The sequence below is a fragment of the Rhinolophus sinicus genome, linkage group LG06 (genome assembly GCF_036562045.2).
Source record: "Rhinolophus sinicus isolate RSC01 linkage group LG06, ASM3656204v1, whole genome shotgun sequence".
Lineage (NCBI taxonomy): Eukaryota > Metazoa > Chordata > Mammalia > Chiroptera > Rhinolophidae > Rhinolophus > Rhinolophus sinicus.
In genome coordinates, this window is record NC_133756.1 from 26970972 (window position 1) to 26986829 (window position 15858).

The 15858-nt window shown below is 35.1% G+C and overlaps 1 protein-coding gene across 3 annotated transcripts in view; it reads right to left on the reverse strand.

Moving 5' to 3' along the window:
* Positions 1-6621: 6621 nt before the first annotated feature.
* MYSM1 (Myb like, SWIRM and MPN domains 1) overlaps positions 6622-15858 on the reverse strand; it is a 33843-nt gene continuing 24606 nt past the window's right edge. Inside the window, exons 13-20 of one of the 3 annotated variants that reach the window (XM_019742529.2) lie at positions 15775-15829; positions 15377-15427; positions 14602-14676; positions 13715-13903; positions 12789-12921; positions 8854-8959; positions 8618-8675; positions 6622-7587 (exon numbers count right to left, since the gene is read on the reverse strand). In XM_019742529.2, coding sequence (XP_019598088.2) covers positions 7420-7587; positions 8618-8675; positions 8854-8959; positions 12789-12921; positions 13715-13903; positions 14602-14676; positions 15377-15427; positions 15775-15829 — 835 coding nt within the window. In that variant the 3' untranslated portion in view covers positions 6622-7419. The remainder of the gene's footprint in view (positions 7588-8617; positions 8676-8853; positions 8960-12788; positions 12922-13714; positions 13904-14601; positions 14677-15376; positions 15428-15774; positions 15830-15858) is intronic. The other 2 variants (XM_074334778.1, XM_074334779.1) reach the window with 2 other exon arrangements.

The window sequence follows — 15858 nt, forward strand, 5'->3', positions numbered from 1 at the left end:
TGAAAGGAACCTGGATACCTGAATCACCCACTAGAGACTATCTGCCCAGGAGAGTCACTCAAGCAGAATATCTGCAATGGATGTTGTGTGAGCGAGAACTTACACTGTTCAGGCACTGAAAATTAGGGGTGGTTTGTTACAGCAGCTAGCTTTAATTACCCTAACGTACTCCAACTGTATGATGCTGTAATCTGAGGCACGGTACAGAAGCAACCTGATTTTATGAAAGCAAATTCTCTCTACCCGCCCCGCTCTTCACCCCAGGTAAAGGTGGATAAGCCCATTCATTTACATTGTGAGATTAACAGTTGTTCTGAAAAAGGTCTTATCAAGATTTCCTTTACCTATTAAATTTTGTGACGCAAAGGGAGACTGATGCAGACAATCTCTGTAGGTATAGATGCCACAATTACTGCTGAGTGATGCTATCAGGTATTTTGGAACAAAATTTCAGTAATCGCTGATCTAGATAAAATGAACTAAGCAATTAACTTCGTTGCTTTCTGAAACTTTCCCGTTCTTCTGCATTTTGAGAGGTGGACCTTGTTTATGGAGGGAGGTGGGAGATGAATCGTTGCTTATACCCAGTAACAGATATTAAGTTATTAATTGATCATTGGCTTTTTTTTCATTTACAGTTGCCATTCAATATCATTTTCTATTAGTTGCAGGTGTACAGCATAGTGGTTAGACATTTATATGTGATCCCTGAGTAGTCTAGTACCCACGTGGCACTATACATTACCATATTATTGACTATTGATAATTGTTTTTGATAGCAGGAAATATATGGAAGACAACACACGTTTTTTATTTAGCTCTCTCTGCAAATCCTGACAATATTTTATTTAAGCTAGCATTCCATGGGAAGATAATTGAGAATCAGTGATGTAGAAACACATCAGCAATAGTAATAAAAACCCATTACAGTACAAATAGGATTGCGGGGCAATGCTGGTCTGGAGCCATAAGCTGAGTATGATATTGGTCAGAAAATTACAGCCAATGCTTCATTAGCAAGAACACGTATAACAGCTGTATAGAGGAAATGAACTTCCAATGAAAAGAAATCCCTCGTGGAATTAGAACTCCGAGGATTTTATTGTACTTTGCCACCTAACTTATTATTTAGGCGCCTCAGTTCAAACAGGTTCTGTAAACAAGATGATGAGTGTGGCTCTATGACTATGAGGAAAGTAAGCTTATAGAAATTGAAATTTTTTTCTGCAGATACTAACAAAATTTAAAGGGTACATAGATCTTGATGTAGCAACTAAGCTTCTAGGAATCTAATAGAGAAATATTAACACTATGCAAAAACGGTAGATTTTTCATAGAAAAACGAAAACCTAAATAAAGTTCATTAACTGACAAGTGATCGATTCAATTATGGCAAATCTGTACTATAGAATGCTATGTACCTCTTGCAAAAAATGAATGTTTGTTGATATGGAGGGCAGTCCTCAAAGATACATAATTATCCTGTTGTTTTGTCAATTGATAGGTTTTGTATTTACTAGACTGAAAGACTAGAAAGTCCAAGGTCAGTTAATGAGTTAATTTTGGTTTTAAGGTCAGATTTTTCTTTCTACTCTCTGTATCCTCAGTTGACAGAATGTGAATTACCTTTAAAATTAACATCTTCATATACTTTTATCTTCTGGCCAAAGACTAAATATTTCTCATTTCTTACCTCCATGCCCATGCTAAACTATTTTCTGGCACACCTTCCCCCAGTCTTCCAGGCTGTTTAAAGGTGATCTCTTCCAAAACATTGATCTCACTGCTCACATTCCAGAAAGTTATTTCTCATTTGTCTAAACACCTATTACCCTTGAAGTCTTTGCCAGGCATTTAGAATCAATTCCAGTTTGTATCCTAGTCTTCGTTATCCATGTCAAATTTCATGTGTTTCCCACTTACTAGGTAATAGGGCTTCTCCTAGAAGAAACCAAGATTGGCTCAACTTTGTGACCCCTACAATGCTCAGCATAACAGATGCCCAATCAATGTATGCCGAATTAATGGGACATTTTTTGCAATTCAGTGTGTATGCTGCTAATAATTTAGAAAGAGACCAAATAATTCACCACTTTATTTTCAAAACTTTATTTATATAGAATCTTCAGAATGTTTCTCTTTAATTTTGACGAGATAAAATCCCAAATTTTAAAATCAGACATTTTATAATATGTCACACTTAAGTATGGGGAAGAGAGTTCAATCATTTTGAGAAAAAGCTTTCATAATTGTACAAATAATATTTACAATATTCTGTAATATAGATATAGACAACATGGCATCATTTTTAAATGTACAAAATAGTTTAAATCATTGTATTGTATTACAGAACATTTCACTATTCATATAAAAGAAACCCATTAACACTGATAACATTTAGGGAAAACAACAAGTTTATCAATAATCATAGTAAACTTATACATAATACACAATTTACATGTCAAATCCACAAATTTAAAGATGTGAGCTATCTACTGAAATCATGCTAGAATCTAAATACTACTTTTTTTAATTCATAGGTTGAAACAAACATTCTGATATACCCTATGAAACAGGAATACAAACCATAAAAACATATTTAACATCCTTCTTAACTTCTAAGAGGCTACTTTAGGAAACCTCTAAGATAGAAAATCAGGCATTTCCCCTTGAAATTAAAAGTCCTTATGAATATACTCAGAAATATACTCAAAGGAAGAAAATAAAAACAAGCTATCATGACTTAATTAGGGGGATACAATATTCTGTCTTGTTCCAGAAACGATTTAAGGTGGCTTAAGAGATTCAGAAAATACCAGAAGGCACAAATTACAGATTAGATGAAAAAAGAGAAACAAACAGTTTGGGAACGGCACACATAAAACCATTTAAGAAAAGGTCAGGAATGAAGCTAAAGTATGTTACATTATTCTCCACAGTGATTTCCTGGAAATATTGCAAAATTTGGTATTGATAAGAAAATTATCAAACTACTGGTAAACTGGAGATACAGATCAAATTTGTTAAATTTTATTAACCCTGATAGATCAGATGATGAAAAAATGTATGTGCTTTTTTCTCTGTGCTCAGGTGAAGTTAAGTTTTCCTAACTGCTGTAATGTGTGACTCTAGAGTTAGTTCTAGTATTGGCAGAGAAGAGTGTGGATTTATAAAAACCCAAACTTTGGTACCCAGACTTAATTCCTACTGAGAAATCCCTTAAGTGGATGTCTGCTGATGACTTGAGGATAGGTAGCTACATTTCAGGTGTTCAGGTGTCATATGGCTCTTATTTAGGTACAGGAAAAGCATCAATCCTAGGGCATCCTGACTATATCAATTCCTCCAGGTCTTAACAGCTCACCTCGTTAGGATCCAGCAAGAGAAACAGGACGAGGTAAACTAAAGAGCGGGAGGTCTGCTCAGGTTGGCATGTTGAGGCCACAGTCTCCTCTGCTGCCCAGACAACTGCAAAGGCTCTGACCCTGCTTACAGTTTGCACATCACAAACCTCACCCCACTCCTGTGTAGGAGAAAAGTTACAGAGAAAAGGCTGGACAAGCTTTAACCAGCTTCTGGCAAATCTGAATGGGTCTGTTCATCTCCATTCTCCAGGTCCTGCTTTCCACCAATGGTAGAATGAATGACCTGTACCTCTATGCTGAGAGCTAGGAAGTATAGGGAATGGGGATGAAAAAAAGGGCTCAAGGGAAATGAAGGGAGAAAAAGGGGTAGGATACGTGGCAAGTTTCAAAATCACGGATTAAGGATCAGAACAAAAATACCTACCTAAAAATGACAACTGATCACTGCCTGCTATCTTTTCTTTTGAGGATGAGTGGTCCCAGCAATACTCCTGAATTGTAAGAACAAAGTTCAGGTCTATAGACCTAAAGCTGCAGGAATTGCAATGTTCTTGGCTGGGGTGGCAAAGCAACTGTAGTGTTTGTGAAGTGGGTTTTACGGGGGACGGACAGTGACTGCCGTTTTCTAATCACACCTTCAGGGTCAACTTATCTATTAGGCACTATGCTTCAGGCCCACAACACTTTTAGAGGCCCATGAAAATGTTTTAATTTCTTCTATATTCAGAAGAAGAAAAACCAAACTTTTAGATTGAAGGACATGTTGATATATATTAAATTCATTTTTATACAAATTCAATTGTAATTGTTGTAATTTTTTTTTAATGAAAGAAGAGGTCCAAAAAGGCAAAACTGTCTAAGGTCCATGAAAGTTATAATGCAGCTTTGAATGGTTAATGGGCCAAGGCTAGAATAATGGAGGGGGAAGGAATCTGATCTTGTTGATTTCATTCCACTAATTTTTCTGTTTTTGAATGTTACTTTGAGGTTAGATTTTTTAAGAGAGCTAAATCTAACAATGGCAAAGTACTAGTGTCAATGTCTACTAGCCAAGCTGGAAAAAGAAAAATATCAAGTTCATTACTTTATCGTCATTGTATAACAGTAAGACTCAAGTCATGTTGAAGAGGCTGGGATGTTTAAGACCTATCTCTGCCCTGTAAACATCACTGGAGGCAGGTTTCCCTTTGAGACCCTGCGCGGGAACTTCCCGAACTCCACAGCCATTCAGTTCTCAACTTCCTCTAGGTTCTCCCAGGCCCTGGTGTCAACCACCCTCAGTGGCCCAAGGCTGGCAGTGACAGGAATGTGGGTACCTGCGGTTGCAGAAATGTTTTAAGAATATGGTAAGAGAAAAAAGGCAGCAGGGGGAATGAATGAGGGAGGATGGGAGGAAAATATCACAGCTTTTAATATTCTAAAATTACACTATCCAAAAAAAAAGTGGGGGAAGGATTTATAGTAAAATGGTAACTGTAGTTTTCTAGATACTATGTTTTCCCGAAAATAAGATCTAGACGGACCACCAGCTCTAACGCGTCTTTTGGAGTAAAAATTAACATAAGACCATGTATTATTACATTATGTATTATATTATACTGTGTATAATATAATATAATAATATAATACTGGGTCTAATATAATAGAGTCTTATATAAAACTCGGTATAATATAATACTGGGTCTTATGTTAATTTTTGCTCCAAAAGACGCATTAGAGCTGATGGTCTGGCTAGGTATTATTTTTGGGGAAACATAGTAGTAGGATTGAGATATTTTTATTTATACTTGTTTTTCAAAAAAGTATTTTACATGAAAAATGTACTTTGTCATCAGAAAAAAAACTACTCAGTAATATTTGAAAAATTGTGCTCTCAAAGCTCTAAACACTGAGCATTACCATGATTGAGTTCCTCATAACATGGCTTAGTAAATATGGTTAACTACTGGCATGCAGAGAACCCAGATTTGAGAACAGAACTTTTAATAATTTCCATTATTTTTCATCACCCTAACTCACCAATATTACAGTGAAATGTCAGTCACAAAGTTATAATTAATACCACTTTCTAGGATCTGTTCCAATGTACAATGAGGAAAATATGTCAAGAGGAAGAGTACAAATGAATGAATTACTACCTCTTACAAAATCACAGACTTTTGTACTTAGAAGGAAATACTAAGTCATAAAATTACACCCTTGAATTACAGGTGAAGAGCCTGAGGTTCAGACAACTTATGTGATTTTTATCACTGTCACACAGCAAAGCTGGTAACAGAATTAGGGTAAGAACTCAGGTTTCTTGATTTTTGGTCTAGAGATTTTACACCCCTGGTTCCATAAGTAATTGCTTTATAAGTTACATTTCAATGTTTATCCTAAATGCATATAGAGAAATAGAAAATACGACCAGTTTTCATTAAAAACACTTGCTAATTTGGGAACTGTACCATCTCAAGACAAAGTTCCAGATGAGCAGTCCAACAATTAGAATGAACCATAAGATTTTAGACCTGGAAGGACTGCTAGGAAGGTAACTCAGACCTCAGTTACATAAACATTTAGGTCCAAAGAAGGTAAGCTTATCCCCCAAAATCACAAGGTTGAGTCAAGACCCAGGTCATCTAAAAATGCCTTACTGCTCGCTCCAATTCTGCCTTATTGTTCCTTGGCGACTGATTACAACCCAAAGTAAAAATACTGAATTATACCCAGATTAGATGTAATAAACCTGTTATTAATAAGAATGCTTAGAAAATGGGTATATATCATTTCTATGGTTAATAGAAATAAACTAAAATCTGTTAGGATAAATCAGGAAGCATGCCTGCTTACTTTTATTTGAAAATGTACTTAAATGTAAATCACAATTCTGAGTTTTGTTGTCTGAAGATGATGCAAGACCTTTCAGTGTCTCAGGCTCATGCATCTGAAAATAAATTCTAAAACATCTGCAATTCTCTAGAGCAGAGGTTGGAAGATAATGTCCAGCAACATGTTCTTTGGTGAGGCTTATGAGTTAAGAATGGTTTTACATTTTTAAAAGGTTGTAAAAATAACATAAAGAGGAATGACTGATAGACAGAGTATGTGGCCTGCAAAGCCTGTTACTGGATAACTGCCCCTTTACATAAAAAGTTTGCTGACCTGTTTTGGTTTCAGAAAGTATATGAAACTGGGCTGTATATGTAATGTGTCCTGGAAGGCTTTTTTGTTTTTCAAATTAAATCTCTGATTTATTTAAGCTTCATTGTAATTTGCCTCTTTCTCCTGATAGCAGGTAGTAGGAAAAAAATCTAGTTTGATGGTTATGATTACCTGTGTTCCAGTTAAATGAGGTTTTATCACATACACTAATGTAAGTGGAAATATAATTGAAGCAAATTATTTTATGTATCTGGAATCTATACAAAATGTTTCAGATAGCTGAGAAAATGCCATATCCTGTAGTATCATTATAAAATAAAATGGAAGCAAATACCTGTAATTATAAAACTGGTAATTTGATTCTCTCCTTTGGGTCTCTTCTCTGTTTTGAAGATTTTCTCCTTATGTCTCCCCTGGCGTCCCAAGGCATGTTGTTAGATTTATGAAATCAGTAGCTCTCACCCATGTTAATTACCTCAGTGACCACCCACCCACATCTCACTTGCAACCATAAGCAAATCTCACCAAACACATGGAAAGAATGGAAGTGCTCCTAATGAGACATGAGATACCAAAAATGGAATGACTAGTTCGGGAGAAATAAAAATTAAAAGAAACAACCCCCTTATTAACAGAATATAGCGGTAAGGCAGACAGCCCTTAGAGTCTACAGCGCTGCTTCCTAGCCATGGCAGACCCGACTTGACACAACATTGATCTTCACTATGTGAAAACAAGTCCGTATCTTTTTCTTGTCACATGACTTATGTTGCAAAGTTTGGATTTTGTGAACTAGAGAAAAAATATCAAAATAGGTGCCACTGCTAACTATATTACAATAATTTCAAGGTTGTAACTGAAAGAAGGATCTATTGTGTCAAGATTAAAATGTCTTACTTTAGAATAATTACATTAACAATTCCTTTGGACCCGCAGAACAGTTCTCTTCAGCCACTCCATTCTCTTGCTTGCTTTTATAATTGGAAAGGAATAAATTTTCTATTTGAGTCAAGAATTCTTCAGCAATGAAGGAATTTGTCACTTTGCTCAGAGTTTTCCTCAGACATTCCAAAAGCTAGTTGAAAGAAGATTTATATTTAAATACACAGAAAGTCTAAGAAGAGGGTTTGCATTATTATCCTTATTTAATGACAAAGCTCACGGTTTCTAAATCTTACTTTTTCTAATGCTCTATTAAGAAACATTCTCCTTAAGTGTGGTTGAAGGTAAACTTGTGTGCAGCTGGAGTGTAGAAGTCACTGCTGAGGAGTCCCTGGGTTAGTTCCTTAGGAAACCAACCTGAGGTTGTATGTGCACACATGATGCTTTCTACTTTGGACAAATATGTGACTTTGCTCCTTTTTTTCAATAATTACAAAGCAAAATAATCCTGTAGGATAAAAAAAGAAATCTGTGTACATACAAACACAGGATTCTACCATTTCAAAATCAGGATGCTAGAGTCTATTTCCTGGGAAATGTGCATATTAATCTTCCAACAAAACAAAGATAAAGTGGTTATAATAGGAGGGGGCAAAAATATTAAAAGAAACTCAGTATGTTTAAATTTTCTATTTCTAAAGTGCTACCAAAAAAAAGAAAAAAGAAAAAAAGAAACATGTTGCCAATCTGCTGTTATTAACTCATTATACTCATAAACAAAACTAGAAGCAAAATAAAAGAATTCAGGACTCTTATTTCCTACCAGAAAGTTAAGTAAGATGACCATTTAAATTTAATTGCTAGATTTTTATTACCATTCTTAAAAATGATCAATTGTTAAAGCTAAATGGAAACATGGCGCTTCTGAATTTCAATAAAATGAGAAAAATGTTCTCTATTGTGTACAATAATAATCTGCTAACAAATTTATCAGCAAACACTGACAAATTTATTCTAAAATAGTATTATTTCTATATGCAAGTGTGGGCAACAAGACACATTACTAATTATCTCCTAGAAATTAATTTTAGAAAGAAAAAAGCAATAAAGGAAATACACAGAAAATGTATCTACAAAGCATTAGGCATCATGGGAAAACACATTGAGATGAATAGCTTTAGAATCTATGAACAATGGAACCAATTAAAATGAAGGCAGCTTACTTTCTGCAAACAAGTCAGGTCAGAATCCCGGCGAAAGATTTTATCCATGGGGACACTGCTGTTAGAAGAAACAGGAAAACAAAGTGATGAAACCAATGCTATGAACTAATCAGTTCTGTAATAAACTATCACTGACGCCATACATCACAATTTTATATTTAACTTGGGTTTTCTCTAAAACATAATTTAATGAGAAATACTGCAGATGTGCAACCATCTCAAACCACAGCACATACCTATGGGATAGCCGGTATTTTTCTATTATCCATCTTGTCTTTTCAAACACTAATCCCCACCGAGGTTCTTCTAACATCTGTTGTACTTCAAATTTGTAAGGTAAACCTAGAAAAGCACAAAGAAGCACATTTTCATCAACTATTTCTTAAAACTCCAATCTCCTTTTAATTACTTAAAATTCCCTTCACTATTTTCCAACACAGCTTGGCAGACCCACTGAACAGCACTTTAAACATAGCGGGTATTCGTTAAATATTTATTGCCTGGCTGAACTTGGTCCACCGAGCATATTAATGCCAAGCAATTACTAATAATAAAGAAAAGTAAAAGTGCCCTTTGCATGACAATTCTATTCAAGGAACTGTGAGAGGTAAAATGATCATATAGTTTATTATCCAAACCAAGAGACTTTTTGAGTGAAAGGGGGTACTATTAATAACTGTGCCAGAACCACAAGCAAACCAAGACATACTCCATTACAGTGATTTTTAAAAAACACATTACTAAGCTTACAACGCTATGAAGAAGGTAGCATTATTCCTATTTAACAGATAAGAAAATTGAGGCTGAAACAGGTTAAACATCCTGTTTAGACTAGTAAAGTGGAAGAGAGTGAATTTTAAATCCTAGGTTTGCCTGACTTGAGCCCACAAGCATTCCACCTCCCTATAGGTGCTAATCTAAGATTAAGACAGGAATTAGGAGTAATTCTGGAGAGACAGCAACTGCACTTGAGTCAAAGCTGTCATGCTAAACTCTAGAATGACCCCAAGGGGTGGATAGCATGTACACAGGTAGAAAGGAAAAAATACCAAAGGATGAGCCTACTTAGAAATTTCTCACATATCCTTCAAAATCCCCATGTAACTGTACTTGAAGTGTATTAAAAAAAAGCTCAGCTGGTTCATTTCCAAAGGCCAATACCGTAATAACACTTATATAATGCTTACTATGTGCCAAACTTAAAGTGCTTTATATATGTAAGGCCACTTAAATGAACCAGGTGCCAATACTGTCTCCCCCACACCGCCTTTTTTCCTTTTGATGAGGACACTGAGACACAGAAAAGTTAAATAACCTGTTCATGGTCACATGTAACTAGTTAGCTCTCCCCTTTCATGCTTTTATTGAAACATGATTCATTCATTCGTTCATTTATGACATTCAATATTATTTTATACTCATTTCAGGTGTACAGCACAGTGGTTAAATATTTATATAATTTATGAAGTGATCTCTATGATTAGTCTAGTAACCACCTGGCTCTACACGTTACAATATTATTGGTATTTCTCTATGCTGTACTTTATATCCCCGTGATTTTGTTACTACCAACCTGTATTTCTTAATCCCTTCACCTTTTTCACCCACCCCTAAGCCCCCTCCCATCTGGCAACCATCAATATGTTCTCTGTATCTATGAATCTGTTTCTGTTTTGTTTATTTTGTTCTTTGGAGTCCACATATAAGTGAGATCATATGGTATGTCTTTCTCAGTCTGACTTATTTCACTTAGCGTAATACTCTAGGTCCATTCATGTTGTCATAAATGGTAAGATTTCATTCTTTTTATGGCCAAGTAATACTCCATTGTATACACGAGTATGTACCACCTCTTCTTTTTCCAATCGTCTATTGATGGGCACTTTGGTTTCTTCCCTGTCTTGGCTATTGTAAACAGCACTGCAGTGAACGCAGGGGTGCATATATCTTTTCAAATTAGTGTTTTGGATTTATTTGGATAAATACCCAGAAGTGGAATTTCTGGGTCATAAGACAGTTCTATTTTTATATTTTGAGGAACCTCCATACTGTTTTCCATAGTGGCTGCACCAATTTGCAATCCCACCAACAGTTCACGAGGGTTCCCTTTTCTTCACATCTTCACCAACACTTGTTTGTTGATTTATTGATGATAGCCATTCTGATAGGTGTGAGGTTGTTATCTTACTGTGGTTTTTATTTGCATTTCTCTGATGATCAGTGACATTGAGCATCTTTTCATAGGTCTATTGGCCATCTGTATGTCCTCTTTGGAGAAATGTCTATTCAGGTCCTCAGCCCATTTTTTAATTGGATTGTTTATTTTTTTGGTGTTGAGTTTATGAGTTCTTTATAAACTTTGGATATTAACACCTTACTGAATGTATCATTGGTGAGTATCTTCTACAACTCAGTAGGATATCTTTTCATTTTGTTGATTTCCTTTGCTGTGCAAAATCTTTTTAGTTTGATATAGTCCCATTCGTTTATTTTTTCTTGTTTCCCTTGCCCAAGGAGATATAGCAGAAAAAATATTATAAAGAGCAACGTCAGAGAGTTTACTGCACATGTTTTCTTCTGGTTTTATGGTTTAGTGCCTTACATTTAAGTGCTTAATCCATTTTGAGTTTGTTCTTATATACAGTTTAAGAAGGTGGTCCAGTTTCTTTTTTTTTGCATGTATCTGTCCAGTTCTCCCAGCACTATATTTTGAAGAGACTGGCTTTACCTCATTGTTTTTATGCCATGCTGTTTTGATTACTGTAGCCTTGTACTATAGTTTGACATCAGGGAGCATCAATGATGCCTCCAATTTTATTCTTCTTTCTCATAGGAAATGAATTTTAAATTTCATTTAATTCTAATTAATTTAAACAGTTATATGTGGCTAGTAGCTACTGTAGTGAACAGCATCAGAGTAGAGGTTCACTCCCAAAATCTAGCAGATCATGAGATTAAGAAATTATTTGAATTGAGAACAAGTCGTGATTACTCTTTTCGTAACTTTTTGTAAAATTATACTAGCTAAAGAATGATGTATATATATGTACAATGGACGTTTTGGACTAAAGTTAGTGTGAATACTATTCATTCAATAAAAACCTACAGAAGGCGGACCAATTCCTAGGTGGAAGGCAATCAATTATGTGCTACTGGAGATACAAGGACAAAGCAGATAGTTCCTGCTCTTTGGGGCTCACAGTTTAGTGAGACGTGCTATACAGATAAATAACCATTTACCAAGACAAATTACCAAGACAAAGTGACCATGAAGACAGGAAACAAGTATAACAGATACACAGAGAACTGAGTAAATAATAGTAAATGACATGGAGGTAATGCTGGAAAGTTTTTACCATCTGAGCGACATCATTAAAAATGAAGAGAAATTAATTTAAGAAACAAACATTCACTTAGTACCTACTTTATGCCAGGGCTTGTGCTAGAAAATGAGTATAATTATAATATCTACCTTCAAGGAGCTCATGAGCTAATGGGGAAGAGTGAATTGTGCAGTGACAGTATCCAGAGGACAGAAAACCAGAGCAGTGACAATAAGGATGAAGAGAGAATAAATATCCTAGAGATGTGAGTTGTTTCCTCCCATCACTTCCTTTCCATCCGCACTTCCTTCCCCTAGTTGGCCACACTAATTCACAGAGTTGACTGGACCACAGGTGGACATAAATCCCAAAGGAACCAAATGATGGGCCAAGCCAACCAAATTCTTTCTTGAAATAGAATGGAAACTAAGAGATATAAAAACAGAGTTAAACATTGTTAACCCTAAACTGAGAGGTCACAGAGAGCTGGTGGTAGGGTGGTGGTTTTTCTTTCTATTTTTTTCACTTGTATGCCACTGCAGAAAAAGCCAGTCTGCATTTATTTTGCTTATTATAGTGTCTCCAGTACCTGACACACACACTGCGTGGCTGCACATCGTAATCATTTTGCCCAGTGGCCATGGTAACGCAGTGGGGACTTGAATCTAGAAGGATATCATAAAAGGGGAGAGGGTAGTTGAACTACATGATATGCAAATAGTGATTCCCTAGTTGAGGGCACATACCTTTCCATCAAATAGTTTTGCATAGTTGTAAATTCTCTGATTTGTAAGATTCAAAGAAATGAAGACAGAAATAAGATGAAGTTGTTTTTGTTGAAAACTTACGATAAGAGCCATCTGGGCTAATTTCATCACTTATAACCAGGCAGGTAATCTGGGAATAAGGTAAAGGATTGTTTCGATTATAGGGACTAACAATCATTCCAATGAACTTTGCACCACCTCTGGAGAAGTAACTCTACAATGAAAAGTAAAGTAATACATTTAAAAGTCAGTACTTATTCATACCAACATTTTAAATATCTAATGGAGGAAAAGGGAACAAAAAGGTGTTAAAAACTTCACATCCAAATTGCAACCAAATAAAATGTCTTATACATTCATTCTGCATGCTAAATTTTTCAGGCCAAAACATGTTCAACCCAACCTTAAAAAGATCACCTGGCCTGTAAAATCTATTATTTGCCATGAATATATTTACTCATTTACTATCCATCAGCTATAATCTTTATCAATATGGCAATGATTTTGTTGCAAAAGTAATTGCGATTTTTGCAAATATTTTTAACCTTTTAAACCACAATTACTTTTGCACCAACCTAATACAAACAGCTGCTTATACAAAAACAGTCACATATCAAACATAAAATTGCAGAATAAAACACAACTTTGTTTTTCCCAGAGATGCAAAACATATAATACATTTCTGATTATTTCAATTATCCCAGGTCCCTGTTCTAGTTGTTCCCATCAATTTTTAAAGGCTCTGGGAGTAATTATCACTGTTACTTTGATAAGGCTTGTCTGTAGTAAACAAAATAGTTAATTTTCCAAATGTTTAAATAAACAAACATTATTTTTATAATCAGAAAAAAATGAAAGTTATTTCTAAACTCCAGATATAAAGAATATCAGAAATGCAATACTTTGCTAGAAATGTTAAAAGTACATTTATGTTACAGAAAGCAATGAAGGGGAAGAGAATGTGCAATCATTCACAGAACACATACACGTAAGACTTACACACATACCTGGTATTTGGCTTGAGTGTCAATGTCTCGTAGGGAAGGATTAGGATCAAAGGCAGGATGAGAATGATACCAGCCAATAACACTATAGCCTCTTACAGCTAAGGTTTCTGAGGCCTGTGTTTGTGAGACAGGATCCATCTCACACTGCAGTCCTGTACTCAGACTGTTACATGGTTCTGCTGCACAGACCTAAAAAGGATGAATTCTTATGTGATTATACTGAAATTCTGTTAATTCTATTACTTTAATGTTTTAGTTCTTTCATACATAGATACAGAAACTTCTTTAAGCCAAGTCTTTTATTTGACTATATCCCAGGCAGCCTTTAACTTGCAAATGAATTATATTAGGTTGGAGCAAAAGTAACTGCAGTTTTTGCATTTATTTTTAACCTTTTAAACCACAACTACTTTTGCACCAACCTAATACTCCAAAAGTGTGATTATGTGCTAGGAACTCAGAATCGATTTAAACGAGGTCATAATTGTTAATTTTCCAGGTCAGCCATATTAATACTTGTATAAACATACTCTTTCAATGACCCCCTATTACTTATGATAATATTTTCAACAGAATGATACCTAAACCAAGTTTCAACTGTAAGATTAGCACATACTTCCTGGCCTCATGGGAACTGTAGCTTTTTACTGGTGAAGGCAATGAGGAACCAAGGCGTGACCTCTTTCTTGGAAAAGGAAACAGGTACTTAATATATGGAATGTTAAGTCACTTTTAGGAATATATAAGTATAACTTTCTGTATTTGCATATTCTCATTCATATTATAGGTGAAGTCTGTATTTTAATTATATCCACTGAAATCTATAAAAAAAATATTTGGTATGGCAGGACAAAAAATGTTTAAAATTTTTTAAATACAGAACTTACCTCAACTATCTTATCAACTTCTGAGTATCTTCCTCCTAACAGACCAATCACTTCTGCCATAGAAACATGAGCATGCTAAAAGAAATACAAGACAGACTTAGTCCAAACAAATAAACCACCTGACAAAAAAATCAGAATAAAACTCACTTATCATAGGAGAGTCATTTACAAGTGTGGTAATTGTGCTTTTCTAATATAAAGTAGCATAGTAGAGGAAGTGGATGCTAGGCTCAGCACACAGAGACTAAAGATTTCAGATCTATTTTCACTGCTGGCTGAGAAGCTTTGACCAAACACTCAAATACTCCATTTCACTAACAAAATAAAGACACCACTTGCTCTTCCTATTCAGGGAAGATATAAGGATATAAAGTAAAAATTGTTGTAGGTCCTCCTACAGGAAAATATTATAAACAAACACACAACTATCGGAGGTCTCAATAGCTTAGTGCAAATAAGGAAACTCCAAATTAGAAGAGTTGTGTTTGTTGCAGTTATGTAGAAGGCAGCAGACAAAGGATGCTAGGAAATGAAAATAGGATTAATGATGATAAACAGTCTGCAAAAACTCACATTAATTTATTTTCTCTAAAATATGGAAACATGCAATTGTTTGGCTTTTCTCCAAAAGAAAAGACTTATTTTTAGATTCCTTGAAAAAGAGGATAGTTAAGATCCAAAATACAGGTCTTCCATACTCTCTCTTACTCCTGCAATAAAAATACACAAGAATACAAATCAGAATAACTAAGTAAACACAATAGATTATCCTTACCAAATCCATTATTAAAAGTGCTTCTGAAGCCACTTTCACCTGAAATGGCTCCTGAAATATAAAAAAAGAAAAAAAAAATAGGGGAGTATAAAAATAGAGATTTTGTTCTCCCTAACTGGAATGTCCACCCTTTTCTCCTTTACCTTTTATATCAAGGTCTCACTAATCAAAGCTCAGTGGGAACCGGTCTTAAAAACACATATATATTAGCATTTAAAACCCTAGCATAGAGAAATTCCCTCCCATTTTCCGTGTGTATCGCTCATCTGACCGTTAATGTACCAGGCTTTGCCCGGCATTTCACACACATATGCCTTGCACACATAGAAAAAGAAGAAATATTTCATATCTGACAGGAGAGCATTATCTACGGTCATTTAGTGATGCATAAGTAGTACCTGATTTTCTTCACTGAAAAAATTACAAGGTATCAGTTGGAAGGGATCAAATGAGCTGAAAAGAAAAAAAATATTTCTAATATA